Source organism: Rattus norvegicus, chromosome 1, assembly GCF_036323735.1.
Source record: "Rattus norvegicus strain BN/NHsdMcwi chromosome 1, GRCr8, whole genome shotgun sequence".
Classification (NCBI taxonomy): Eukaryota; Metazoa; Chordata; class Mammalia; order Rodentia; family Muridae; genus Rattus; species Rattus norvegicus.
In genome coordinates, this window is record NC_086019.1 from 17,589,073 (window position 1) to 17,615,139 (window position 26,067).

The window sequence follows — 26,067 nt, forward strand, 5'->3', positions numbered from 1 at the left end:
GGGACAGATGTAACAGATGATTCCAGCTCTCCATAGAGGGCCTCAGAAGAGAGGCTGCTGTGCCTCACCATGAGGCTGAAGGCAGGCCTCAGGTCCTGGTGGCATCCAGTCAGAGAGACAAGTTCTTAGCCACATGCACTCCTCACCCAGGTGACAACTTTCTTCCCCAGATCAAAGTTCTGAGAGAGCAATAGTAAGACAGAAGTGAATCTTTTTAAAATCTAGCATATATTTTTCCTGTAACCCATTGGAAGTGCGTGACAAGGCCCAGCTGGTACTCAGAGAGAAGGAGATTCTTGAACAGTAAGAAGCAAAGGTCAGCCATGGCCATCTCACAGGCTGTGCTTCATAGTGTACTGTAAACCATTACTGCATTGGCAAGGAAATGAGCATTCTCCAGTTTAAGTCAGACCTGCCATACATGATGGAGGCATGCAGATGTAGCTATTCCTTAACAGGAGTGTTTTATGACTGATAAAATAGCTAGTATTCAGGGATAACTCCCAATAACTACCATGAAGTATTTATCTAATCTTTTTATTTCCCAATGTTTCTTTTTGAAAGATAAATGAATATGATAGAAGTTAATTTTTTATTATTTAAAGGCATATTTTTTTACTTCATAAATCATGAACAAACTTTAATAGGATAGCTTCTGTTCCAGGCTGCTACCTCTTACTGTTTGCATGTGGTACAAATTTTATTTTTATCAAGAATTCTGAAGGGCTGGGGATTTAGCTCAGTGGTAGAGCGCTTACCTAGGAAGCGCAAGGCCCTGGGTTCGGTCCCCAGCTCCGAAAAAAAGAACCAAAAAAAAAAAAAAAAAAAGAATTCTGAACCTGCCCCTAAACAACAAAAGCAATGCACTTTTATCTATGTATGGCTGAAACTTCTTAGAAGAAACTTTGAAAAGTCTTTTACCTTTTAAATCATTTAGAAATCTATTCATTAACATTTAGTTAGCAGCAGGCTGGGATGCTTTCGAATTCTATACGATGTAAGTCCATAACCATAAACTACTATTTTATTTTCCGAGAGTGTGATAGTTCACAGCGGCGGCCAGCTGCAGATGTCTCCGTGCGTGAGCCTGCTCAGAATGAGGCTGTTCCGTGCAGTTCATAGTTTTGTTTTTGTTGGCTCCTAAGATCCATAACTCTTGATCAGATATAAAATATTATCTATGACTCCTAGTTAACAGTCATTTTATTCTATAAAAATATCAGATAGTGGCACTTTTACAGGCGCGTATGTAATATCATCGCTTCTGTCCACCACCCACCTACTAATCATGAATGACAGTTGCAGATGTCCTTTGCAGTGATTCATTCTTGCGCTATGCTCAGTCCCTCAGATGTCTGTGACAGTGCAGCTGAAGGTGAGCAAAAGAAAGAAGGCGCCCCTGAGGGGTCTCACCACAGGGAGGGAGGATGCTCAACAGAACAGAATGCAGATGCCAGTGTACCAGAGAACACAAAGCCCAAACCCAAGAAGATGAAGAAGAAGCCTAAAGCAGGTTTGTTCTACAAATTAAATAAAATTATGTGCCTTTGTAGGATAACGGGACTCTAGAAACTTTAGTCCTTAAAACTGAAGGATATAATTTAAAATAAGTCAAGATACACTGTGTATTTTAATTCATAAGACTAAGGTGTTCATTTGTTAATAATGAATTATTCCCAATTATATGTGGGTATATATAGTGAACTTACAGTTTTTTATTTAGCTGTACAAGGAAATGATCTGCAGTGCCTTGTGGCATAGAAATTTTTATTTTCAACCACCAATTTTAGAATTGCACGTGGTTACCTTGTAAATGAAAGCTAGTAATGGCCTTTCTTTTCCCTTGAAGTTCTTCTACCAACAGAGTAAGACAGTCGCTTCTAAGATTAACTATCTGTAACCCCTAAGTGTGAGAACGGTTACTCCTGACTTTTCTTCCTGCTTTAGTTTCAGAGGATAATGAAGAGACTAATGGAGATGGTGTTCATGAGATAACAGGCCGAGACAGCCCAGTTCATCCCAAGTGTTTGCTCGATGACGACCTCGTCATGGGAGTCTACATTCACCGAACCGATCGGCTTAAATCTGACTTTATGATTTCTCACCCAATGGTAAAGATCCATGTGGTTGATGAACACACTGGCCAGTACGTCAAGAAAGATGACAGGTCAGGTGATTTTTAAAATTATGCCATCTTTAGGTTGAAACTGTGCAGTAGAATTTTTTTTTTTTTTTTTTGCTGCCCTTCATGACTGAAAGTAGGCAGAGAACTGTGGACTGATGTCAGAAAATAGTCCTATGGTTGTAGGTGTCCTCAGCTAGATCAGTAAGCTCTGTACAAGAAATGGAGGGAATGCACCATCTTAAGTATAGTCTGTCAAGCTAACTAATTAGCTCTTAAATTTGCATGGTAAATTTTTTAAGTGTACTCATCGTTAGCCTCCTCCTTTTCATTGAAATTAGTGTGTTACATGGGCCTGGGGTGCTGCAAATGTATCTTGAACATGTTTTCCCCTAAGGTTGTATCTAGAGAGAAGCCATATTTGAATCCATATACATAGGATATGATGTATATAATAAGAGAACACACGTACATAGGTTTAAAAGGCAATAAAATAAGTTGTTATTGTAAAGGTAACTTTTATTTGTCAGATGTAATTGTCATCTCAGAGACTTACTACTGAATAAGCTCACCCTTTCTAGTACTTTCTAAACTCTGGATGGCTGTTTCAATTTAGCTGTTCTGGCTTAAACTCCTCTCCAAAATGACTTATTCAACTGGGCTTCTGTCAGATTCTGACTGTTGCTCTGCTTGGCCTCAAACTGATTCTAGCAATCTGTTCTAATCCTCTGGTTCCTTCTCATTCTCTGGCCCATTCTGTCTTCACATGTGTCTAGCTTGTTCTCTCTGCAACCTGTCTCTAAAACTGTCCCAGTAAAAACTGCCTCTGCTGACCTGTACAGAACTGCATGAACTCAGCACCAAGGAGCTCAACTCTACTGCCTGCACTCACTGACTGACTGAACTCAACTGTATGGACCAGAACTGACTCCCACTGACTGACCCTTCTCCCTGTGCTCCTCTCAAATAGCCTCTCTTTGCTGTGCTGTTCTTGTTGAGAGTTGGGCATATCCTATTCTGTAAAATCTCTCTGACTCATCATTTGTCTGTGCCTCAGTTGGACGTCATTGTTTGGGATTGAAGGTGTGTACTAAGGGCATGTCTGCATTCCAGCCAGCTCACACAGACCTGCAGGTCACTGCACGTGACTAGAGCGGTTAATTTGCTGGATTAACATTTCTCTATACATTATACTAGATTATACTATTCAAAAAAGTATTTGCTTACAAGGATGTTGGGAGAAGAACACTAAGATTATTACAAAAAAGAGAACACATCTGCTTAGTTGTGTTAGTACAAAGAAAATATGACAGTGGAAAAGTTCTTTCTACATTATTATTTGGACTTATTATGCATCTTTTCATAAGCTCATTTAAACTTCTGAGGGAGTTGCTATACTTTAGCTCTGTACATTAAAGGTCAATTATACTTTTCACTTTCTACTTTTATAATAAATTATTATTATCTGACCCGAAGAACCAAAACAGAATGCCAGATTATAATAAAACACCATTACTTCTAATGTTTTATAAAGTGTGTCATTTTTAGATTTAAAGAACATTGTTTTTGCCTTTGTGCCATTATAGTTATTATTTCTGCCTTTGTGGCCTATGTAATTCCCCCTCAGTGTTCTCTCTAAAATATGGAAACTTTGTCTTTGAACAGTGAGCGTCCCGTCTCATCTTACTATGAGAAAGACAACGTGGACTATATTCTCCCTATTATGACGCAGCCGTACGACTTTAAAAAGCTAAAGTCAAGGCTTCCAGAGTGGGAGGAACAAGTTATTTTTAATGAAAATTTTCCCTATTTGCTTCGAGAGTTTGATGAGTGCCCAAAAGTCATTCTGTTCTTTGAGGTATGAATTTAAAAATAATTTTAGTAAATATTTAAGCATACAAGTTTAGGTTGTTGATATTAATAGTTTTGTTATGTGGGAATGTGAGAATTTAATACCAAGAATTTAATGTTGTAGCATGCTCTGTGGGTACCAGATGATAAGATATCATTAGAGACTATTACAATTTAGGCAGTCTGTCATTCTGTAAAATAATTTTTTAAAAATATATCTACAGATTCTTGACTTTTTAAGCATGGATGAAATCAAGAATAACTCTGAGTTTCAAAACCAAGAATGTGGCTTTCGGAAAATTGCCTGGGCATTTCTTAAGGTACATTTTCACCTGTTCTTTTGAACATATTTAAAATAATATCTTCTATATTTGATTGCAGATTTCCACCAAGTCGTTTCAGTCTCTAAGAGTTGGTTAGCGCAACTCTTAGTAAAGCTATTAAAAGTCTGAAATTCTTATTGATTACCCAGTGTGTACTATTTATACTTTTTGACTCTGGGGATGCTATACTCAAAGGCACATGCATCCTACCATCTTGTGTTCAATTTGTGAGAGATTCATTCAGCCCTTTCAGTGTGTGGGCCATTGTTCAGTCAGCAGCCCTGAATCCCTTGACTTCAGAACATAAATGTTGGAAGATGTGAGGGTCCGAGCTGTACTAAGTTTTAAAGAGCACTGCAAATAATAATAGTGTTTACACAAAGCAGTGTTTTAGGGGCTGCTCGTTTATCCTGCGTTACAGTTTGAGCAGACCTGCTGTGTGGGCCTAAGCTACAGTTAGAACACCACAGATGCCACAGCTTTTTATTTTTTACTTTTCAAGATCATGTGGGTTTTAATTCATCCATATTGAGCCACCGTCAGAAGAAATTAATTTATCTCTATCTCCAGAGAGGGGAGCAGGTTCTGTGTTTTCCATTTTTAATACTGTGTGTCTTTTCCTTCATCGCACTATAAGCTTTACAAAGTTACCAATAATCTTGTTTGCATTGATTTTTGAACAGTTTTAGGTTTTTATTTTATTTATGTGCATAATCACACACACACACACACACACACACACTCAGAGGTATGCATGCACCTACACACAGATGTTGTATTAGATGTATTACATAATTCCCTTGGGCTTTCACAAGGTCACTGTGTCCCAGCACACAGAGGTACACAAAGGGGTGAATGTCTACTGAAGGACTTCCTGACATGAATGGAAAGCAATTGAGATAAACTTAGAACTTGAATAAAATGGCATGAAACAAGTTGATATGTAAGTGTCTCAGAATTTGTGCTGGTGGATTCAGGACTATCCTGCTTTTCAGTGATCCATTAAACATATTTAATTTTCAGTTACGCCTTTGGTCTCAGGTTATTTGAATTCTTGTAGAATATGCTTGTGTCTGTTTTAACCGTGCAGTGATGAAGCTTACGTAGAGCTAGCCGTGTTGTAGTTTACAGTCATGATGGCATGCTCATTAGGGCTTTCTTAGCATGAGTTGTTTACTTGGCTAAGCAATACCCCAGTATAAACTACTTTGTCTAGATAATATTAAAACAACTTTAAAAAGTACGATTCGGGAGCTGGGGAATCCTTAAAGTCTGAGGTGTGCTCTGGGCAATAGTAAAGGCCTGTGCAGAGTGTGCAGAGTTCATATTTAAAGGTGAGTGCTGCTTTACTCCTTCTAAACTGTGTTTCCCCTCGAGCACAGTATCACTCCCTGAGCCTCTAAGTCTGTGGTCTCCTCATCCTTCCCAAAGTTGTAGGGAAACACGCTACACTTGGCTGTGTCTGCTTCCTTGCTGATACGTCTTGATCAGGCCACGATCTGGATTTTGCCTCTACCACGAAAACTTCTCCAGCTGAATCACGAACGTTTCTCTGTATGCCACATGAGAACATTTGTTACTTGTTCCCATGTCAAACATACATGCATTTAACACGCTGTTCCTTTGATGTCCCTGCTGCCACTGCTTTCTTGGCAGCACTCTCATGTGCTTTGGGTACCCCATTCCTTCAGGATTGGTCCCTACCTCCTAGTGTAATTCCAACTCACAGTTTCTTCTCTGGTCACTGTTCTTAAACCACTTCTGTTTCCTGTTCCTCGTAATTGGCAGACCCGGCAAATCTCTAACCCCTCTCCTGTTTCACATCACCTGCACAGTCTCTCGAGCTTATCACCATAGCAACACTGGCAGCTTTGCTGCAGAGTAAGTGCAATTAGGCATAACGGAAAACTCACTTGTATGGTTGCACCAAGCACGCTTGAGGACTTGACAGCCCCATGTGCTCACTCACTGTAGCGCATCCCATCGTCACAGGCCTCTGGGACAGCTCTACACTGAGTCTTCCTTGGATTTTTTTACCCTGACTTTCCAAGTTGTGTCAGTCAACAGCAGCTACTGCGTGTCCTACACTTAATGGCCGTGCTGCTACTTCTGGCGGTGCCACTTCCTACTCCAAATTCACAGTGTACACAGTGCTCCTGCACGCTCCCTCTCCCCCTCCCTCCCTCCTTCCCTCCCTCCCTCCTTCCCTCCCTCCCCCCTACCCTCTCTCTCTCTCCTCGGCAGTATTTCCTCTTCATTCATTAAGTAGGAAAAGAAAGCTTTATCTGAACTGCTGAGATTTTAACCTTTTTCCTAAGAATCTCCATCTATCTGCTTATCTTAGTTTTTATTTAATTGGCTTTTTCAATAGACCATTCAAAGAAGGTAGACTAAAATATTGAAAAATGAAGTGGACAATTTGAATTACCTTATCTTAAAATGATTTTGCATCTTAAAAAAATCTAAAACATAATTTTAACCATTAAAACTATTAATATAGTCCTGGAGTTCCAGCTACTGGGGAGACTAAAGCAGGGTATTCACAAGTTCAAGACCTCCTTGAGTTCCCGAGTTCCAGACCAGCCTGGCCAGGTTCCTTTCAAATGGAAAGGAAAAGGAGGATAGGGACATATCTTTCATACACTTGTGGAGCATATGGGAGACCGCAGTGGGTTTAATCTTCAGTCCTGCTGAGGAAAATAACGGCCACGTGGAAAACATGTTTTGTTTTGTTTTTTTTGGGGGGGGGAGCTGGGGACCGAACCCAGGGCCTTGCGCTTGCTAGGCAAGCACTCTACCACTGAGCTAAATCCCCAACCCGGAAAACATGTTTGTGTGAAGTGCTGTGTGCTTTACTCTTTCTTTACCATCATTAGTTCAGGCAAGCATGTGTCATCTGCTGTTCTGTAACATATACTTCCGCTACTGTGACGTAAAGGCTTGCACGGCGGTCTGCAGGCGCTGTGTGCTGAAGACTGCTTTTAGGAAATGTTCTCAAAGTCATTTGTCAAAATGAGCCCAAAGTACCTGAGCCCTAGGCTGATCTGCCTTTTTCTTCATAAGCCTAATGAATTTCAACCTTGTTTTAATCTTTTAAAAGCAAGCTTGTGACTCTGCTGTTGCTTTCTTGGATGTGTGTGTTTTCAGAAAAGTTAATTATTTACACAAATTCTTACTTTAAGCTCCTGGGAGCCAATGGAAATGCAAACATCAACTCAAAACTTCGTCTGCAGCTCTACTACCCACCTACTAAGCCTCGATCCCAGCCAAATGTTGTTGAGGTTTTTGAGTGGTGGTCCAAGTGTCCAAGGAATCGTTACCCATCAACACTGTATGTAACCGTACGAGGGTTGAAAGTCCCGGACTGCGTAAGTTGTATTCCATTATAATATAATATATATATATATGCATGTATGCATGTATCTCCTCAACTAAAATTAAGGATGGCATAATATATTTTCCATATTTAAAAATCTAAGTTCTCAGAATTATTTTAACAGCTTTTTAGATGCCTACAAAGACTATACATTAAGTCTATAACAGTTGATAGTTAGATGAACTTTAAGTTTTAAAAAGTAAATTTCATTGTTTAAAAAAACTCTCCTAGCATACTTTCATATTTTGTAATAAAAATTAGAAGATGAAAAGTTGGTACTGGGGAGCCTTTTATTATAAAGGGCAAAAATTAAAGTGTTTTAGGCCTTCAGCCAGGCTGTGTGTGTCACAACTACTCAGCCTTGAGGTGAGAGAGTAGCTGTGGAGACAATAAGACACAATGCCTTCATGTGTCTTTATTTGTAACAAGTCGTAAAACAGATTTGTGTTGGTCTAAATGGAGTTAAATAAAATATATCAGGGGATAGACTTTTTTAATCTCAGATTTTTTTATATTAGTTTTGTGATTGTTTTTAAGCCAGCAATATCATGTTATATCAGAGGCATAGTGTAGAACTAGATAGGTATTCATGAGGAGGAAGACACAGGGACAGAGCTATCAAAACCCTTTTGTGCATCCGGGTGTGGGGACAAGCCTGTCACCCCAGCATGTGGGAAGTAGCAGAATCGGGAACACAAAAGCCACTTCATACACAGCAAGGTTGAGGCGGCCTGACCTACACGCAACTCTATCCCAAAAGTAACACAGATAACACAATCAAAGGGAGTAAGTAAAGCCATTCGGCTCTGGGAGTCTGCCACGTTTCCTCCAAATGTTAAAGCTTTGAGATTACAGAAGCATAGTTGAAATAGCTTTTATTTGTTTAATCTACAAATGAAAACAAGATCTGGCTTGCATTTCAAAAAGGTTTCTATACCATTTGTTTCAGTATTTTCATTTCGTTTTGTTTTGTTTTATCTAAGACAGGATTCCACTATGTAGGTCTAGCTATTCTGTAACTCACTCTGTAGACCAGACAAGGCTGGCCTCAAACTCACAGAGATCCCCCTGCCTCTGTTTCCTGAGTGCTAGGATTAAAGGTGTATGCCACCACAGCAGGCTCTGTGGCAGTATTTTAAAAACAGTAAGAATGAGAATCAGCTGTGGACAAGCCTCTGGCCTGCACTTGACGCCCATAGTGGAAGGAGTGAGCAGTTCCCACAAGTGCGCCATGGCTCGTGTGCATATGTGCACATGTTTAACAGTGACATCCATTTTCTCATTTTCCATACATCCCTAGATAAAGCCATCGTACCGCTCTATGATGGCTCTCCAGGAGGAAAGGGGTACACCAGTGTACTGTGAACGCCACCGTGAAACAAGTTCTGTGGACACAGAACCTGGATTAGAAGATTCAAAGGAGGAAGTAAAGTGGAAACGTCTGCCGGGCCAGGTGAGCTGCATTGCTGGTTTAACCATTGCTGTGCAAAATATGAGAGAGAAGCAGTTTAAGGAAGGAAAGGCCCACGGTGCAAACTCCCTTCTGAATAACCTTTATTAGCTGGGCTTAGTTAATGATGTTTACTGTTGGCTGACAGTAGCTATTCACAGGGCTGTTGTGATGAATCTATTTAAAGACCTTTGTAGTTAGTGTGACATTGGTGATGTACACTGAGGACCCAGTGTGAGTAATGCAGGAGCTAGGCCTTCTCACCTTCGCACTGAAAGGAAGCCATGTGCAGTACCGCCGCTTTCAAGCCTGGTGCCATCGTTAATGGAATAGGGGTCACTTGAACACAAGCGCTGCAGTATCATGATAGGCAGCCTGATAACTGGTCAGCTGCCAAGAACCAGTGGGCCAGTGAAGTTCATAGCATTCTATGAGCACAGAGGTCATACATGCCCAGGGTAGGAGGTGGGGCCGCAGAAATCCAGCACGCTTTAAATCTGAGGAGTCCTGTATTTCTGGGATTTCCACATACTGATGATGAATAATTGAAACCACAGAAATCAAAACTGAGGAAAGTCAGAGGACTGTGCTCTGTCTTGGGATGGCAACAATGGGGTGGTTATTGGAGGAGAAAGCCTGAGAACAACCATTCATAAATCCTGAATTTCGGCTATGACGCTATGTGGTACTTTAGTTTTCAGACGTTTCTGACCTTAGGCAACGTGACCTCTGCCGTGGAATAAGCCGGTGAAAGCGTTCTTCTTGTGGCTGTGTGAAGGCAGTGCAGTGACAATGGTGCTGGCGCCTCAGACATCGACATTCCTCCTCTGTGTCTTAGATTAGTCACGTGCTAATTAGGCACTGGTTTGATGGAAAGCCAATTCTGTACTGAAAAGATAGTTGTCTGTAGTTTTCCGTAGTTCTATGCACATGTGTTTCTTTTCCAATATGTATTAGTAAACGAGCTTTTACAAGGAAATTATGGTAATGGAAATTATCAGGTTATTTTATTTTAATGTTTTTTATTCATATAGTTTAAATATATTCTTTTTAGGCCTGTCGTATCCCAAACAAGCATCTCTTCTCACTAAATGCTGGAGAGCGAGGGTGTTTTTGCCTTGATTTCTCCCACAATGGAAGGATATTAGCAGCAGCCTGTGCCAGCCGAGACGGATATCCGATTATACGTGAGAAATAATGCTACCTAATTAACCTGGTTATAGTCTGTATAGTCAATATTGGATCGTTGGATTATCTAGAAGTCTTAATTTAAGAAATCCCTAGTAAGTTAATCAGATTTCTTCAAATAAAGGGACACTTACTATATAGAATGTATTCAGAATGAGACTGATTGAATGGAAGATGGTTTTTTTGACGTACAGGTGCGTTTTTGTAAACAGTATCTATTTTAAACATACACATGTAGTACAAGAAGTAAGAGTAAATCTCGTAGGGAACGTATCTTAGTGGATAGTCGTGATGCTCTGAGGTCCATTCTTCATATGCTGGGATTGTGATAAGGCCCGAGTCCCTCTAAGACATCTCCCATGTTGACAGGGGAGCCAGCAGGAGGGCCAGGATGAGCGTTTAAAGCACCACTGTGGTGGACTTAATGACTGCTTTTGTCTTAGTAATGAAATGACTCTCCTGGGCAAGACGAAGCCAGCCCTCTAGGTGTCTGCCCTGAGTACTGGGCCACGCTGTGCTTCACCCTACCTCACACAGTTCACGGTGTTCCTGAGACACGTTCCTACACAGCAATACTCAGTTTTTGCTTTTGGGTGATGAGTGGACTACTCTCATTCTGATTCGTCTACACTACATGTTATTCCATGCTTAAATAATCAGAGACTTAGATCTGCTTACCAGTTAGATCTCACCACCGTGTCTCTGGCTTTACACTGTTTGAATATGGCACATGTGACTGAGAAGTCACCCAGCTTGTTCAGTGTGCAGATTAATGTCTTTCATAAATTTCGGAAATGCTTGTCATCTTCTCAGATGCTGTTTGCTCCCGCTGTCTCCGAGGACTGCCATCACACCCTTGTGACATGGCCTTGTCCAGTGGCTCTCTGTCACTTACTCGTTTGTCTTCATTCTCTTTCTGTCCCTCAAACTGGATCATCTCGGTTGACCGACTGTCCAGTTTAGTGCCTCCTCCACCAGCTCAGGGCTGGTGTGGAAGCAACCGGTCTCCCGAGTTCTTCAGTTGAGCAGTTTCTTTCCTACTCTGTTCTTCCTTTGGCGTCGTCTTTATTTACTTACAGATGCTTTCTTTCTCCTTCGTGAGGGGCCCTTCTTATGCTTTAAGCCTTTAGGTTTTCTTGAGGTCTTGGACCATAGGACAACCATAGGTTAGTGATCTTTGGAGAATGATCTGTGTCGTACTGTATGGGTGCTTTCCTTTCCGAGAGCTGCTTTTCCTTCCTTCCCGTGGGTTTCTTTGTCTGTTTCCATGTGACAACTTTGCGGATGCCTGCATCGTCATGATACTAAGAACTGAGCATACGCCTGATTTAAGAAGAAGACACTCATGCTGAGAAATGAATGCTGAAGCCTTTACTAGGTTCACAGGAATTAAACCCCAAGCACTGATGGAAGCACGTGGGGAAATTAGTTTATATTCTCAGCAGGGGAGCGTCCTGGTGCTAGCTGCCCCTACAGCAAACAGGAAGGCCAGGACTTCCCTCCCTCCCAGGGGACAAAGGCTTTCGCTTGCATCAGCAAGGCTCAGCTGGGGGCACACACTGACCGAGTTGGGGGCCCAGGAAGGTCCTTCTGTTAAAAACTGGATATTTGAAACAGTGTAGCTGCTTCACGTTTTCTCCCATCAGCCACCCCAGTTTCCTTATTGCTCTGCTTGTGCAGTGGATTTCCTAGATGAGTTCTGTAAAGTCTTCGTTGTCTGCTATGTTACAATCTTTTATAGACTGTACCCGGTCAGGCAGTTATATTAGCACTTTGCATGGGTCAGGTGATCCTTGTCGCTGGGAGCACTCTCCTGGGACATAGTTCTTCAGCTCACACTGTACAGCTCTCTGAGCCTCTCTCCCTCTTTCTGCAGAGCCTCTCCATGCCACCCTCCAGCTTCTCTTGGTTATGCGCATAGCCTTTACATACATGTGTGGGGACCTAGGTTCTCAGCAATATTTTGAATCTGGTTTGCACTTTGTTCCCTTTAAGTAAGCTTCTTCTTATCCCCAGCTGATGTCCACCCCTTAGGCAGCCGCAGTGTCAAATGATGCCACTGACTGCTTCTGTTTGTGTGAAACCTACACAAAGCCATGTTGAGTGAGCCTTTGGTTGTATCCTGGATCTGACAGGTCATGAAATAGGAAAAGTCTTTGGAATTGGAGTTTGCAGGGAGTAGAGCTCCAGACCTGTCCTGCATCATCCAGTGGCTTCGGGCCCGTGAGTTTCATTGTTTGTAAGGTTGCCTTAGTGCTTAGGGAGAAGGACCTAGATAGTGTTAACAACACAAAGCTGATGCCCTTGCTCTGAGATTCAGCCATTTTCTCAGAACAGTGCTCTCTCCCAGCTCTCCCAAGCATTGCCAGATAATTATCTCAGAGGTCTGGCACTAAGGTTTCTCATCCCTTTGCAGGCGACTAGATTCCCAAAATCTTGGCTCTGTTCAAGCGCGGCTGCTTTGCCACTAGGTGGGAGTAGAGACTCAGTCCTGTCCTTACTAGCTGTTCTGCAAGTTTCCTTGAGCCCTACTACTGTGTACTGTCTATGTCTGTCTGTCTATCCGTCCGTTCACTCGCTGCACATTCCACTATGCTCTTTCTCACAATGGAACAGTTACATTTCTCATTATATTTAAAACTTAGGAATTTAATTTTTATAGAGGAAAGTAATACCTTATTCATGAACCCCTAAGTTGTAAAGTACCTAAAATGAAGTAAAATGTAAATTTTTATTTATTTTTTACAAATAAATTATAAAAAGTTCTTTTGGAGTTCTCACAATGTGAGCAACTGAGAGCATATTACAGAATATTGTCAACATTTAGCATAAACTTGCATAAACTTGAGATTAAAGCAAATGAAAACAGTTCTTGGGTATATTTTGAAATTGTGTTAATACAAATGTTTTTGGTTTTAATTTTATAGATAGTGCTTAATTTTTATCTAAATTACTATAAGTTGAATTAAAAATATCTTTGAAATCTAATCTCCAAATATTTTCCGTTAGTATACGAAATTCCTTCTGGACGTTTCATGAGAGAATTGTGTGGCCACCTCAATATCATTTATGATCTCGACTGGTCAAAAGACGATCGCTATCTTGTTACTTCATCATCTGATGGCACTGCCAGGTTAGTACACGTTCAGGAAGTACTTACCGCGTATGTTGTTTGCAGTCAAGGAAAACTACGAGAATATAGAGAGACACATATGCCCTTGACAGCATAGTTGTGTACCGTGCAGACTGACTGGTTAACAGTAAAACTTACGGCAAGTCATATCTTTTATTTGTGTAATATGTATCATTTCTGATTCTTGCTGTTTTTAAATGATTATATGTAAACTAATTAATATCTTGAAGAAGGTTAAATGTTTGAGATTTGTCCTATGTGCATGTGAGGATTCTGTCTTCATTGTAGGCTTGACATAGGGGCTTGAATCCCCTGGTCAGAGTAAACCAAGTAGACTCTCGGTCTAGCTCCCTAGAGCTTTATAAATTATAAATATTTGCATTTTCACAAGGTCAGTGTTCCTTTTAGTTTAATATGTTTCAGAGTACATTTTATTTATTGTCTGATTATTCAGTTTTCTTCATAGTGTTACTTGAAGCCCAGGCTAGCCTCAAATGTGCACTCTTTCTGCCTCAGCCTCCTGTGTACCCAGATCACAGGCATGGCCAGCACAAGTGATTCAATAAAATGCCCTAAAAGCTAATATTTAAGCTCTATTCACATCTTCTAGCTTTTTAACCTTGAATATTTATGGCAGTCAGAAGATGACAAAACATGATAAAAATAAAAGGTTCCAAGCTGCTCTTATCTATGTCATGTAGATGAGAAAGATGTGTTCTCCACAGCCCGCGAAGCCGTCACCAAACCCCTCGTGAGACCCACACTGATCTCACTCTCCTTTGTGCTGTCTCTCCAGTTCTCACTTAATGAGCCGTGCCATTTCCTCTGCCTGGGTTCTTCAGCTGGTCACCTTGTCAGCTGGTCACCTTGTCAGCTGCCCTTTCATATAAAATAACCAGTGATCAGAATGTCACCATTGTCATATTTCAGTGAAAGACTATAATGGAGGACAATTTACTCCCTCTATTACTCTGGGAAACTCACCACTCCTCGAAATGTACTATGGATATTGTCTGGCATATTTTCTTAGCACAGCCAATCCAGTAATACTAGAACAAAGGGCATAAATTTGCTGAGATGTGACTATGGGCTTTCAGTCCTAAGTCTAATGTCATAAATTGGATCCCTTAGAACTGGAATTACAGATGGTTATGAGCCACCGTGTGGGTCTGAGAACCTAGCCTGGACCTTCTGCAAGAGCAGCCACTACATGTAACCTAGCTGTCTCTCCAGCCCTCCCTACTTGCTAATACATATTATGCTAAATAATATTTTACTAACTATTCACTGTATATTTACTCAATATCAAAAATAGTTTTAAAGTAGATTGTGTCCAAATACAAATAAGTTTTAGTTTTACAGTGTAGGTTACAGTAATAGATAAAATATATTTCATGAGAAATGGTTTTGTAAAAGAAAAGTGAAATAATCTAGTACCATCTTGTATGCAGTCGTCATAATGGTTTTTATAAATAGTAATTTACATTAGTTTACTATTGTTTAGCATTTGCTCACCTAAGATTTATTGGCTATGTTCTTATAAAAATGTGTAGAGAACACTTTGCATTTCAGGTCTGCTCCTCTCTCTCCCACTGCAGGGTTTGGAAGAATGAAATCAACAGCACAAGCACGTTCAGAGTCTTACCTCACCCTTCCTTCGTCTACACGGCTAGATTCCACCCCGCCACACGAGAGCTGGTGGTTACGGGATGCTATGACTCTATGATTCGGATATGGAAGGTGGATGCGAGGGAAGATGCCGCCATCTTAGTGCGCCAGTTGGATGTCCACAAGAGCTTCGTCAACTCCATCTGTTTTGATGATGAAGGTATATCACAGAACGTGCTCTAAATCAAGAACAGTTACCTTGATTGTTTGATCCCTCTCTCTAATAGTTGATGCCTGTGAGACATTTGCTGTATTAATAGTTGTGTATATTTAAAGTTATTTGTAGTTTCAAGTAATGGGATAGATGTGACAGTGAAAGTGTTCTCTTAGTGACTTTAAAGTTCTTTGTATTTATATTCACTTACCATCCTTTCTTCTGAAACTCCCTCCTGTGCAGCATTTCATAAATATATTTATTTGCATTGGTGATTATTATTTTTAGTAATTGCCTTTAAGAACATTTTAAGTTAGGCCGTACAAAAATGAAAGGGATGGTGACAACCTCAAAAGAGTGCGGCAAATGCACATGCTGGGTATATTGGTAGGAGCTTTAAAGACAAATACAGAAGGAAATTTGCAGATAATTAAAGGATATCAGCGTTTGAATAATATAAGAGCCATTTTAAAATAAAACATAGGTTTTTATTGGGTAAGAGAATAAAGAAATTCATCTATTAACTTGTTATTATTATATTATTTCACAGATTAGGTATGACAGCTGCAGTTATAGGTATCTACAATAATAATTTAGAGAAAAATAATAATACTGCTATGTACGCAGTTCAACTTCAGAGAATCTAACAAATTAGAACGAGTATTTTAATATATGGCAGTACTCACCATTTGAGTAAGCTCATTCGTAAACTATTAAATTCACAGTTCTAAAAGCCATGTTTGTTAGCAGTGATGTGTCATGTATTCTCACATGGCTATGGTGTTGAATGTTTCTTATACGTCCCATTCAGTTTTTAAAAACTGGTATTAACACTTGTTACTTATGGTTTTTAAATTCTCTGATTATTTCAAATTGAATAGTCACATGACTATGTTTACAATGTGTATTAGAATATGTATTTTTCGGGCTGGAGAGATGACTCAGTGGTTAGGAGCACTGACTGCCCTACCAGAGGTCCTGAGTTCAAATCCCAGCAACCACATGGTGGCTCATAACCATCTGTAATGAGATCTGACGCCCTCTTCTGGTGTCTCTGAAGACAGCTACAGTGTACTTACAGATAGTAAATAAATAAGTAAACAAATAAATAGATAAATCTTTAAAAAAAAAAGAAATAGAAAAGAATATGTATTTTTCTAGGAGTATAAATGATTGCAAGGCTAATAATAAGAGCTACAGATACACACTGTGTACCTCAAGTACTTTGGAATAGGAGTGTGTGGGTGCGAGACGCGCAGACTCTGGATAACTAACGTTACCCAGCATGCTTTTTAAACATGAAGGACTTATGAAAGATAATTGGCATGTAGTGCGCATTCTATTTTTACCTTTTAAATAGAAAAACCCTTCATTGACAGTTCAGTGCTTTGACTGTGTGTCTAAGTCGTGGCTTCCCTCAACTTCATACCATTTTCTTTATGACGTCCGTGACCCTCTTGAGTGAGTAGCTTGCTGTTTTTAACAGGTCACCACATGTACTCAGGAGACTGCATCGGCGTCATCGCTGTGTGGGACACTTATGTCAAAGTGACTGATGTGCAGCACTCTGTGCGCCACTGGACAATAAACAAGGTACAGAACCACACCTCTTCACTTCTGCTGACCACAGTTGGGAGCCACTGATCCAGTCTCGTCTTCCGAGAGGGGACTGGTGTCACCTCATCTTCCTCACTGTGGCTACACTTTCTTTTAAGGTCCTAGACCATTCTAGGCAATGACTGAGCTACAGCCTCACTGCATTTGTGGTCTTCCGAGATTGATCTGTAGCACGGCAGAGCTAAATTAGCTAAAATTCACATTAAAATAACACATGCATCCTAATACCACCTGTAAGTGGCAGCAAATTCTGCTATGTGTGTCCTGCTTATTCTCTCAGTCTAGTACACTCACTACAAACAGCAATGTAGATATGGTGGGGATTGTTATTTAATCACACTCTTGCTCCATTGAAATTTGCTAATGAGAGAAGCAAACAAGGAAGAATTCCTTCTTGGATAGGGTACTGTGGTCTGTAAGCAATTCTGCAGTTTTATTTTGTAGTTAAAAGTGTAAATGCGGGGCTGGGGATTTAGCTCAGTGGTAGAGCGCTTACCTAGGAAGCGCAAGGCCCTGGGTTCGATCCCCAGCTCCGAAAAAAAGAACCAAAAAAAAAAAAAAAAAAAAAGTGTAAATGCATTGGTAAACGGGAGCTTTTGTTAGATGCTGTGCTGTACCACTGGAGTTTCTACCTGTTACATAGTCTTCTTCATGTTTCCTAATGAATTGAATAGATCCCTTCTTGTTTGAAAACAAAGAAAGAAACCTTAAGAGAGGAAAAAAATGAATTTCTCTGAATTTCAGTTAAATCCAGTCCAATCTATCCAGAATATTCTGTCTTTAGTTACTCTCTTCTCATGTCCAATTAAAACATGATACCTTAGGATTAATCAGGTAGTCTGATTTTATACATTACTTCTTGAAAAGAATTGTCTAGTCACATGAACACTTAATGGATTGCTAAGTCCATGAAGATACTAATTTCAATTATTCAAGTGTACAATGTGGCATTAGGTATTGGCCTTAAAGTTCTTGTGTTTCTTTGCCTCAATACAGTAACCCAGACACCTGCTTGCCTTTGAAAATCATCATGTTAGCCGTGTTTGAAACCGTCAAAAATTAAAAGTTAGGAAACAGGATCCTGTGTCTTTCAGTACTGAGTGCACATGGCAAACTAGAGACTGGTTTCATGCTTAGCGGTGTTCTGCCAGCCGGGATGGGGAGCTGTGGGGTGCACCTGCCTCCTAAACATGAAGTGGCCGTGTGCAGACTGGAGGATTGCGTGTGCCCCGGGTTTCTAGGTTTGCACCCAACACTGGTCCTTCCGTTTTCCTTCTTGCCCCTTTGCAGCTATTCTGGTCGCCCACATGTCCTTCAGTGCCTTTCCATCTCACATTTTACAGTTTGGTTCACTGAACTTCTCCCTGTGCTGTCATAGCCACTGTTTGCTGTAGCTTTTAAGAGTTAGTGGGGTAGTGGGCTGGAGAGATGGCTCAGTGGTTAAGGACACTGGCTGCCCTTCCAGAGGTCCTGAGTTCAATTCTCAGCAACCACATGCTGGCTCACAACCGTCTATATGGGATCTGCTGCCCTCTTCTGGTATCTGAGGACAGAAGAATTGGTAGATCTTAGAGAACTACTAGGCCTAGGTCAGCTTGTCCACTGCTGCAGGCCTCAGTCAGCCCCTAGGCCTAGGTCTGCTAGAGGAAAACCTCTAGACGAAAACTACAAAGCTCGGGTGAGAAGGGACGGATTCCGAGTCCTGCTCAGGGTTAAGGGACTCTCCTTAGACTCTGGGCTTTAGCCACAGTCCTGTGGGGAGATGGCTCTGCTCAGCAGGGCACTCGCATCACTCACACTTAGGGCTTCGGGGATTAGCAGGTTTTCTCCCTTGTGGCAATCCCAAAAGGATCATTGGAATCATTGTTTACAAGTTTTATTGTGCACATTAAAGGTTATTGTGTGGTTGTGAGAATACACATGTTTAGTAAAATGTTACTTCAGTGAATCAAGTTAGCATAGCCCTCATGTTACATTGCCCTTCCAGTTGTTTGTGACAACTGTGAACTCTGCACATTTTGCATAATTCATTGTAATTTCATTACGTGTAGACTTCGCACTGCATACTGAATGACAAGCTGGTCACACTGTGTTCTGACCTAAAGCTTCTGTCTCCCCCACAACCCAGAGGTTCTTATACATTTAACTCTTAGATTCTACATACAAGTATTTAACATGGCTTCCAGCATCATCCCTGCTGTGGCAAATACAAATCTTTTGGTTTGAGGGGATGAATAATATTAGAGAGGAAAGAGAAGTCATGCATTTCCTTAGTGCCCAATGGTGTTGACCGTCTGTTCGTGTATCTTCAGCCACTTCAGTGTCCTTTCTGGAGCTATGTCTATTCCGTCTTTCCCCCTTTTTTAGCCAAATTATTTGTTTTCCCGGTATGAGCGTGTGTGTTTAGTGATTGGTCTCTTATCAGGTAGATGGTCTGCAGATTGCATTCCCAGTGTACCCTGCACCCGTGTGGTCCATGGAGCTGTTGCTTAGTCTCCAGTACTAGTCCATTGGTCTAATGGACTCCATTTATGCATGTTTTTGTGGGCTAAATTTTTGGCATTGACTGCTGTCCCCCAAGTACTGAGAAGGCCCATGCTCAGAGCAGCCTCTCTGTTGCTAGCAGCTGCATAGTGTCTGGTCTCGCCTCCGAGTATTGTATCCACTAGAAGGTGATTTCATTGCACTGTGTGAGGGTGGTCCTCACTCAAGGCTCCTGCAGATTGGCTCTTAGTGCTGGATCTTAAATGGCACCGTGAGCTGCTTAGCCTCACTAGCTGCTGCAAGTAACCGTACAAGGCAGCAGGAAGAAGTGGAGTCAGACTTTCCAAAGACGATTAGAATCTAAAAGTCACACACTGCAGATCTTATGCCCGGAGCATACTTTCTGAAGTGGGAGTTTGTGAGGAAAGAGTCAGCGCTCACTAAAACTTGATGAGTCAGTTCTAAATTATAAAATATTGAAGTTCTTCTTACATGACATAAACAGACAGGGCAGTGTGAGAAGACACATGCGAAGTACATCTTTTAAGAATTGCTATATTTTGAGAAAGTGAATAATAATACAAAACACATAATCACTAAATACAACACTAAATAACAAAAAATACAATTTGCCATTTTTATTTTTTAAATCTAAATTGAAGTTGCTAAAAATCCTTGTTGCTAATAATGTTAAAATATTCAGTGTAGTAGAATTGAAATTTTTGGATCATTCTTTATTTTATTTTGTTGAGAAATGCTGTTATATTGTTGCCCATGGTAACCTGAAACTTTCTGTATGCTTCAAACTCATGGAAATCCTCCTGCTTCAGCCTCCCAAGTGCTGGTATTATATAGGTAAGATACTGTTCTCAACTGGAAATGACATTTTAAAGGTAACTTGTCCTTTATAAATGGTGTAGTGCGTGACAGCAAACACACCAGAAGCAGCAGTTTGACTTTCCTCACCATTTTAGGAAATTAAGGAAACTGAATTCAGGGGAGTTCCAGTCAGTTACCTGGAGGTGCATCCCAACGGAAAGCGTTTATTAATCCACACCAAAGACAGTACATTGAGGATCATGGATCTGCGGATGTAAGTATCTTACAGTAACAGGGTGAGAGCTTCAGTTGGTTCTTTTGCGCAGCAGTGGTTTGGGGTAGGTAGTGTAGCCCTACGCACACCGTCTGTAGAGATCTTTCTGTTGCTTCTTGCATCTGAGGAGTGAAGATCAGGGGTGCATGCCGTGTGGGGGCTAGGACAGCCCTCACAACAGAGAGATACTTGACACTGTTTGAGTAGCACTGAGGCTGAAATGAGTCAGTGCTCTCTGTTTTCACAATGAGAAGCAGACACTCACACTTTGACACTGGCCTAGACTACACTACATATAACTGAAAGAGGCGTCTCTTGGCTAATGCATCTTTGTCTTTTACTTTAACAAGGGAAAGAATGGGAGATTCCTTACCATAAAAGGCAAGCAGAGTTTGGTAAGGGCAGTGTGCACTGCTAGTATACGTTTTGTTGGTGTTAACAACTCTATGTGAAATAAACAAGAGAAAGCTATTTCGTGGTTTTCCTATTGTATTTAGAAATACACACATCAATCTATAGGAGTTGATCCTGTACCTACCTTTTTTGTGCCATTAGCTCTTCAGCGTTTCTGTAATAGCACAAGACCCCAACATGCATAGCACAAGATCCCAACATGTGGGAAAGTGATAGCAGAATTGCCATATCTGAAGTTTATAGTATGATTATGACCTTTCACATAACAACAACAACAAACATTTAGATGAAAAATGAGATCTAGTATTGGAATCTGAATATTCTTTTTTCTGTGCATAGTATCCATGGCATGCCAGGTAGATAAGCCAGCTCTCAATGTGTATGGTATAATTACTGTATATATTACAGTAACAAGGTGACAGTTATAATTCTATTAAAGATTCTGTTGAAATACTGGCATTCGTATCAGTCTTGAAGGATGGATAGACTTTAGATAGGTTTTCAGTAGGGTAGAAAATGAAATAAAATTCTAAGTGGGATAAGTGTTCAAGACAGAGAGGTAGCCTAAGCATAGGTTTCTTGACAAGGAATACCAAGAGGGAAATTTTGAAAACAGAAACTAGGACTAGATAAGGCGACCAAGTTATTCCCTTTTTAGGCCCTATGAGATCATACCTGAGCTCCAGCCGAGGGCTGCTTAAAGAGTCAAATGCTGCTTTTTCTCTCCCTTCTCCTTTTCACGGAGGGGAGAAATAATATACCATGTCCATAAGGGTTTGTAGAGGAATGAACTATTAGTAAGCAGAATGCTCACAGCAATAAAAGTACACTGTAAGGGACTCCATAAATGTTTTACTCAGTAACTCAAAGTCTGGAAGTCTAAACCAAAAATGTTAATACACAAACACACACACAACAAGATGGGTAGGAGGAAGCAAGATATATACTAAATGTCCAACAATAGAACATTTCATAAGATAGTTAGACAGTGACACGGTCCCGCTGAAATAGAAATGTATTCTGTGCTATCCGACACAGAGACCCACTGTTGATGACTTTCTGGTTGAGTGAAAAGAGTAGATTACAGCGCAGTGTATCTACTTTCTTAAAGATTGTGAGTGCTGAAACAGTGCCAGCTGTTGCTAGATGAAAAGTGTATATATTAATTTTATATTACTTATTATTATTATCATTATTATTATTCAGCAGAGGAAAGAAGTTATCACATAAATTAGAAAGAAGCATAGAATCAACTCTCGTTTGTTGACTATCCATCACAGAATGTTTACCATATCATATACTCTCAAAACTATAGTTATTAACTCAAATTCAGTATTTACAAATAACATTTCTTTCCTGCTAGTCCTTTAAGTAGTTGAGTTGCATTTGCATTGTTTTCTGGTTTGTTTATAGATTAGCAGCCAGGAAATTTGTGGGCGCAGCAAATTACCGGGAGAAGATCCACAGCACTTTGACACCGTGTGGGACTCTGCTCTTTTCTGGCAGTGAGGATGGGATAGTGTACGTTTGGAACCCAGAGACAGGCAAGTGTTCATTGGCTTGAAAAGTCCTTTGGTGAGTGGGTTGCAAAGTTAAAAGAATCTGAAAACTACAGCTTTTGGCGTTTTAGAAAAATTCTGACTTTGTGTTTTTAACTATGTGTTTTAAAACCAGCTAGTATATTAGTCACTTTCCTCATCAGTCTGACAAAGTACCTGACAGGAAGCAGTTTAAGGGAGGAAGGGTGTGTCTTTATCCTTCGAGGTCCAGGGATCTAATCCATCCTGGCAAGGCTGCATAGTGGCAGTAGCAAGAAGCTGCTGTTCGTACTGTGCTGACAATGTGGAAACAGAGAGTGGGGCTGAGGAGACAGTCGTTGATAAAATAACCATTGCCACCTAAGTATGGGGATGTGAGTTTGAACCTCCAGAAACAGGACACCAAGAAGTAGTGACACTCACTTTGTCCCAGATTATGTGCATACACACGTGAACACACACACAGAGGCTGAATAGACAATAGGCATAGGACCACTAGGAAACTTCAAGGCCCTCCTCCATCTCCATGAAGGATCCACATCCTAAAACCAGCTGGAGCCCAAGTGTGCAAACACATAAGCCCATGGGGGACATTTTACACCAGATCATACAGATAGCTTTTGATAAAATTCAGCTATATTCTAAATGTATATTGCATTTGTTCTTGATTGTTTGAATATCATTGTGAACCTAGAATTTCCCATTATAAATCAGGATGTATTCTTTCAAAGCCTATGAGATGCTTGAAAAGTACCTTAAGAGCACTGTAACTCAAGACATAGCACATTGTCAGCTGAGCTGTGACTATGTACATACATGGTCAACATGGATGGAAAGGTCTGATTGGTAACGAAACGTTCCTCTGAGAGTCTGAGGCCTTAGACTTCTGGCCGACGACCCTAGGTGTCAGAGAGTTCTGCTGATGACATGTTCTACTGCTCTTCAGTGAGCCTCAGCCTCTGGGAGAAAAACAAAATAGAAAATTGAGGCCTTGCTCATTCTCCCCCGACAAGAGACTTTCCTCAATTAAAGAATTTTGTAATCCCTCCCCAGTTTTGCTAAATTCTTTGTTAGTTACAGTTCGCACACTTTTCTCAGGTCTCCGTCATGCGAGCTCTCTGTTTCCATCAAACACTTCATATGTATTTTGCTCCACAAAACATTGAAGAGGTTGGGCTAAAAACCTGCAAAGGAGCCGAGACAATGCCAAGTGCGTAATCACTCACACAGTGGTTTGCTGCCATGCACACACTGGGGCTCATCATTGCTGCAGATGTCTTCAAGGGAGGTGCACAAGAGTCTCGGGGTGGGGCATGCACGGCATAGTACAAGTTGCTGCCTTTCTTTTGCTTCAGGAGAACAAGTGGCAATGTATTCTGAGCTGCCGTTCAAGTCAACTATCCGAGACATCTCTTACCATCCATTTGAGAACATGGTTGCGTTTTGTGCCTTTGGACAGAGCGAGCCCATTCTTCTTTACATTTATGATTTCCAGGGTGAGTCCACTGTCACTGCAAATGAAGTAAGGTTTGCATTCGTAATGGACCAGGAATCAGGAGCACTATACAATCTATTAGTAATTATTTCAATTAACATTGTCTCTTTGAATGTACTACATAAAAGAGCCCAAAAGATGGCCTAGGCTGTTATTGGGATGTTGGAACATTTCATTGTTTCCTGTGCAGCCTGAGCACAGAGTGTGGATGTTAGCAAAGGTGCACGCAAGGCTGCCTTAGAGAACAGTTATCAAGCGCTTGCCTAGTGTAGAAGCCGACCACTTAGAGTCTCAGTGGGAACGAGAGTATCAGCAGTTTAGACATCATCTGTCGGGTGTTGGTTTGAAGCCAGCCTTAGGCCACATAAAATCCCATCTTAAGAAGAACACACGTGACTGTGCTGTGTTGGAGTCACAAATGGAGTCCATATAAAATTAGGGCTCTGTCAACTGAACCTCAGTACTGAATGCTGCACAAAATATGGATTAAGCGTTTCAGGTGGACAGCGGGTTATTTTATTTGGGCCTTGTTTATATGTTAGGGAATTTGTTTGCTTTGGAGGTCTTTATGTGTTTTGGATTTTTGTTTTGTGTTGAGACAGGCTCGTTGTAACTCAGGCTAGCTGTGCATGCATTGTAAGTTTCGGGAGCCTTGAACTGAGGGCAGCCCTCTGTTTCTGGCTCCCGAGTTTTAGGATTCCAAGTATGAGACAGCAATCTGGCTGAAGCTAATTTCTTATTCTGTGATTTTATTTTTTTTTTCCTTTTTCTTTTTTTCGGAGCTGGGGACCGAACCCAGGGCCTTGCGCTTGCTAGGCAAGCGCTCTCTACCCCTGAGCTAAATCCCCAACTCAGATTTTATTTTTTAAAGCAAATAGTTTTGGTAAATTGTAGTTAGGAAATTTCTAATATAAAATATGGACAAATTTTCAACTGTAAATGAAAATGGAATCTGGCAAAGAAATCAACTGTTTTCAACCCTACAGGTTACATGTGCTACCACTCTAAAAATGACAAGGATGATAAAACTTTGGGTCTACTTTTGGGAATTAAGATGCATTTTAAGAATAATTTGGGTTTTTGTTGTTTTTTAAATATTTATTTTCTATTCTGAAGTTAATATTTTTCTTTTATAATTGTTCAATCTTTCTCAAAAAGAATATTTTATAACCTTCATATATTAGCTGTCCAGAAATGAAAGGTCTTTATTAGTTTCTCTGCTTTAGTTGATTATGACATAACATGGTTCAGTATTTTTGTACATAGGGTAATATAAATGTATGATGTTTATATGCATAGAAGCATACAATTGTATATGTAATAGTAATGTAGCTATGAGCAAATACGTCAAAGAAATAACAAAGTTAAATTTATTCAATCACTATATATTAACTTCTCTAATGCTCTGATAGATGTAATTAGACAATGAGTTATCATAAACCTGAAGGTTTTCTTCATGGTGCAGAAAATAGTACACATTTTCCAATGAATTGTCTTAAAGAATGCAGAAAAAGAAGGCTTATCTTAATGGTCCTTATAGAGAAGAAATGATTACTTCAATTTATACTTAAATTTATGAAACGCTGTTGCTAGTGGCAGGATTGCGGGGCAATGAGCGCATTTCCACTCACTAGCGACTGTTGGCAGAGAGGCTGCTACCCTGCTACAGAGAGGGCTGAGTGAGCCCGGTCAGCCAGTACCCGGTCAGCCAGTACCCGGTCAGCCAGTGCCCGGTCAGCCAGTGCCCGGTCAGCCAGTGCCCAGTCCTGCCCCACTGTAACAAGGACCTGAAACAGTTATTTGCCCTGTTCCAGTTTTCCCAAAGACAAGGAGAATTACAGCCCATTGCTGTAGAATTGAAACTATTCTCAGGAAAACAGAACACAGTTATTGCCTCAGACTCTCAGGAGATTTCACAACCATCTTCATTCAGTTTATAATTTGCTTTCTTTTAGACTTTTGAAATGTTCAGTGCAAAAATTAGTTAAGTTCCGCTGTGTTTTGTCTTTAAGTAGCTCCCAGTGCTAGAAGGGCTTCTTGTCTGGAAGGAGCCGTGGCTTTAGCTGGAGCTCAGGCTCCTGTGGTGCTCACTTCGGGGGCCTTGCTCAGGCCTGCTGCCCTTCTGGCCCTCCAGTCTGTCATCTTCTGAAAGGTACTTCAG

The 26,067-nt window shown here is 40.7% G+C and overlaps 1 protein-coding gene across 11 annotated transcripts in view; it reads left to right on the forward strand.

The window, feature by feature from the left end:
* Ahi1 (Abelson helper integration site 1) overlaps positions 1-26,067 on the forward strand; it is a 130,917-nt gene that overhangs the window by 8,214 nt on the left and 96,636 nt on the right. For 10 of the 11 annotated variants that reach the window (XR_010052942.1, XM_063263018.1, XM_063263023.1 and 7 more), the window contains 13 exons: positions 1,344-1,513; positions 1,948-2,167; positions 3,788-3,980; positions 4,198-4,293; positions 7,479-7,664; positions 8,973-9,125; positions 10,177-10,309; positions 13,320-13,443; positions 15,042-15,271; positions 16,752-16,858; positions 20,341-20,459; positions 22,287-22,417; positions 23,767-23,907. Coding sequence is in view for 10 of the 11 variants with exons in the window: in XM_063263018.1 (XP_063119088.1) it covers positions 1,344-1,513; positions 1,948-2,167; positions 3,788-3,980; positions 4,198-4,293; positions 7,479-7,664; positions 8,973-9,125; positions 10,177-10,309; positions 13,320-13,443; positions 15,042-15,271; positions 16,752-16,858; positions 20,341-20,459; positions 22,287-22,417; positions 23,767-23,907 (2,003 nt within the window). In the remaining variant the exon portion in view is untranslated. Of the gene's footprint in view, positions 1-1,343; positions 1,514-1,947; positions 2,168-3,787; positions 3,981-4,197; positions 4,294-7,478; positions 7,665-8,972; positions 9,126-10,176; positions 10,406-13,319; positions 13,444-15,041; positions 15,272-16,751; positions 16,859-20,340; positions 20,460-22,286; positions 22,418-23,766; positions 23,908-26,067 lie in introns of those variants that run through there. The other variant, XM_063263029.1, reaches the window with a different exon arrangement.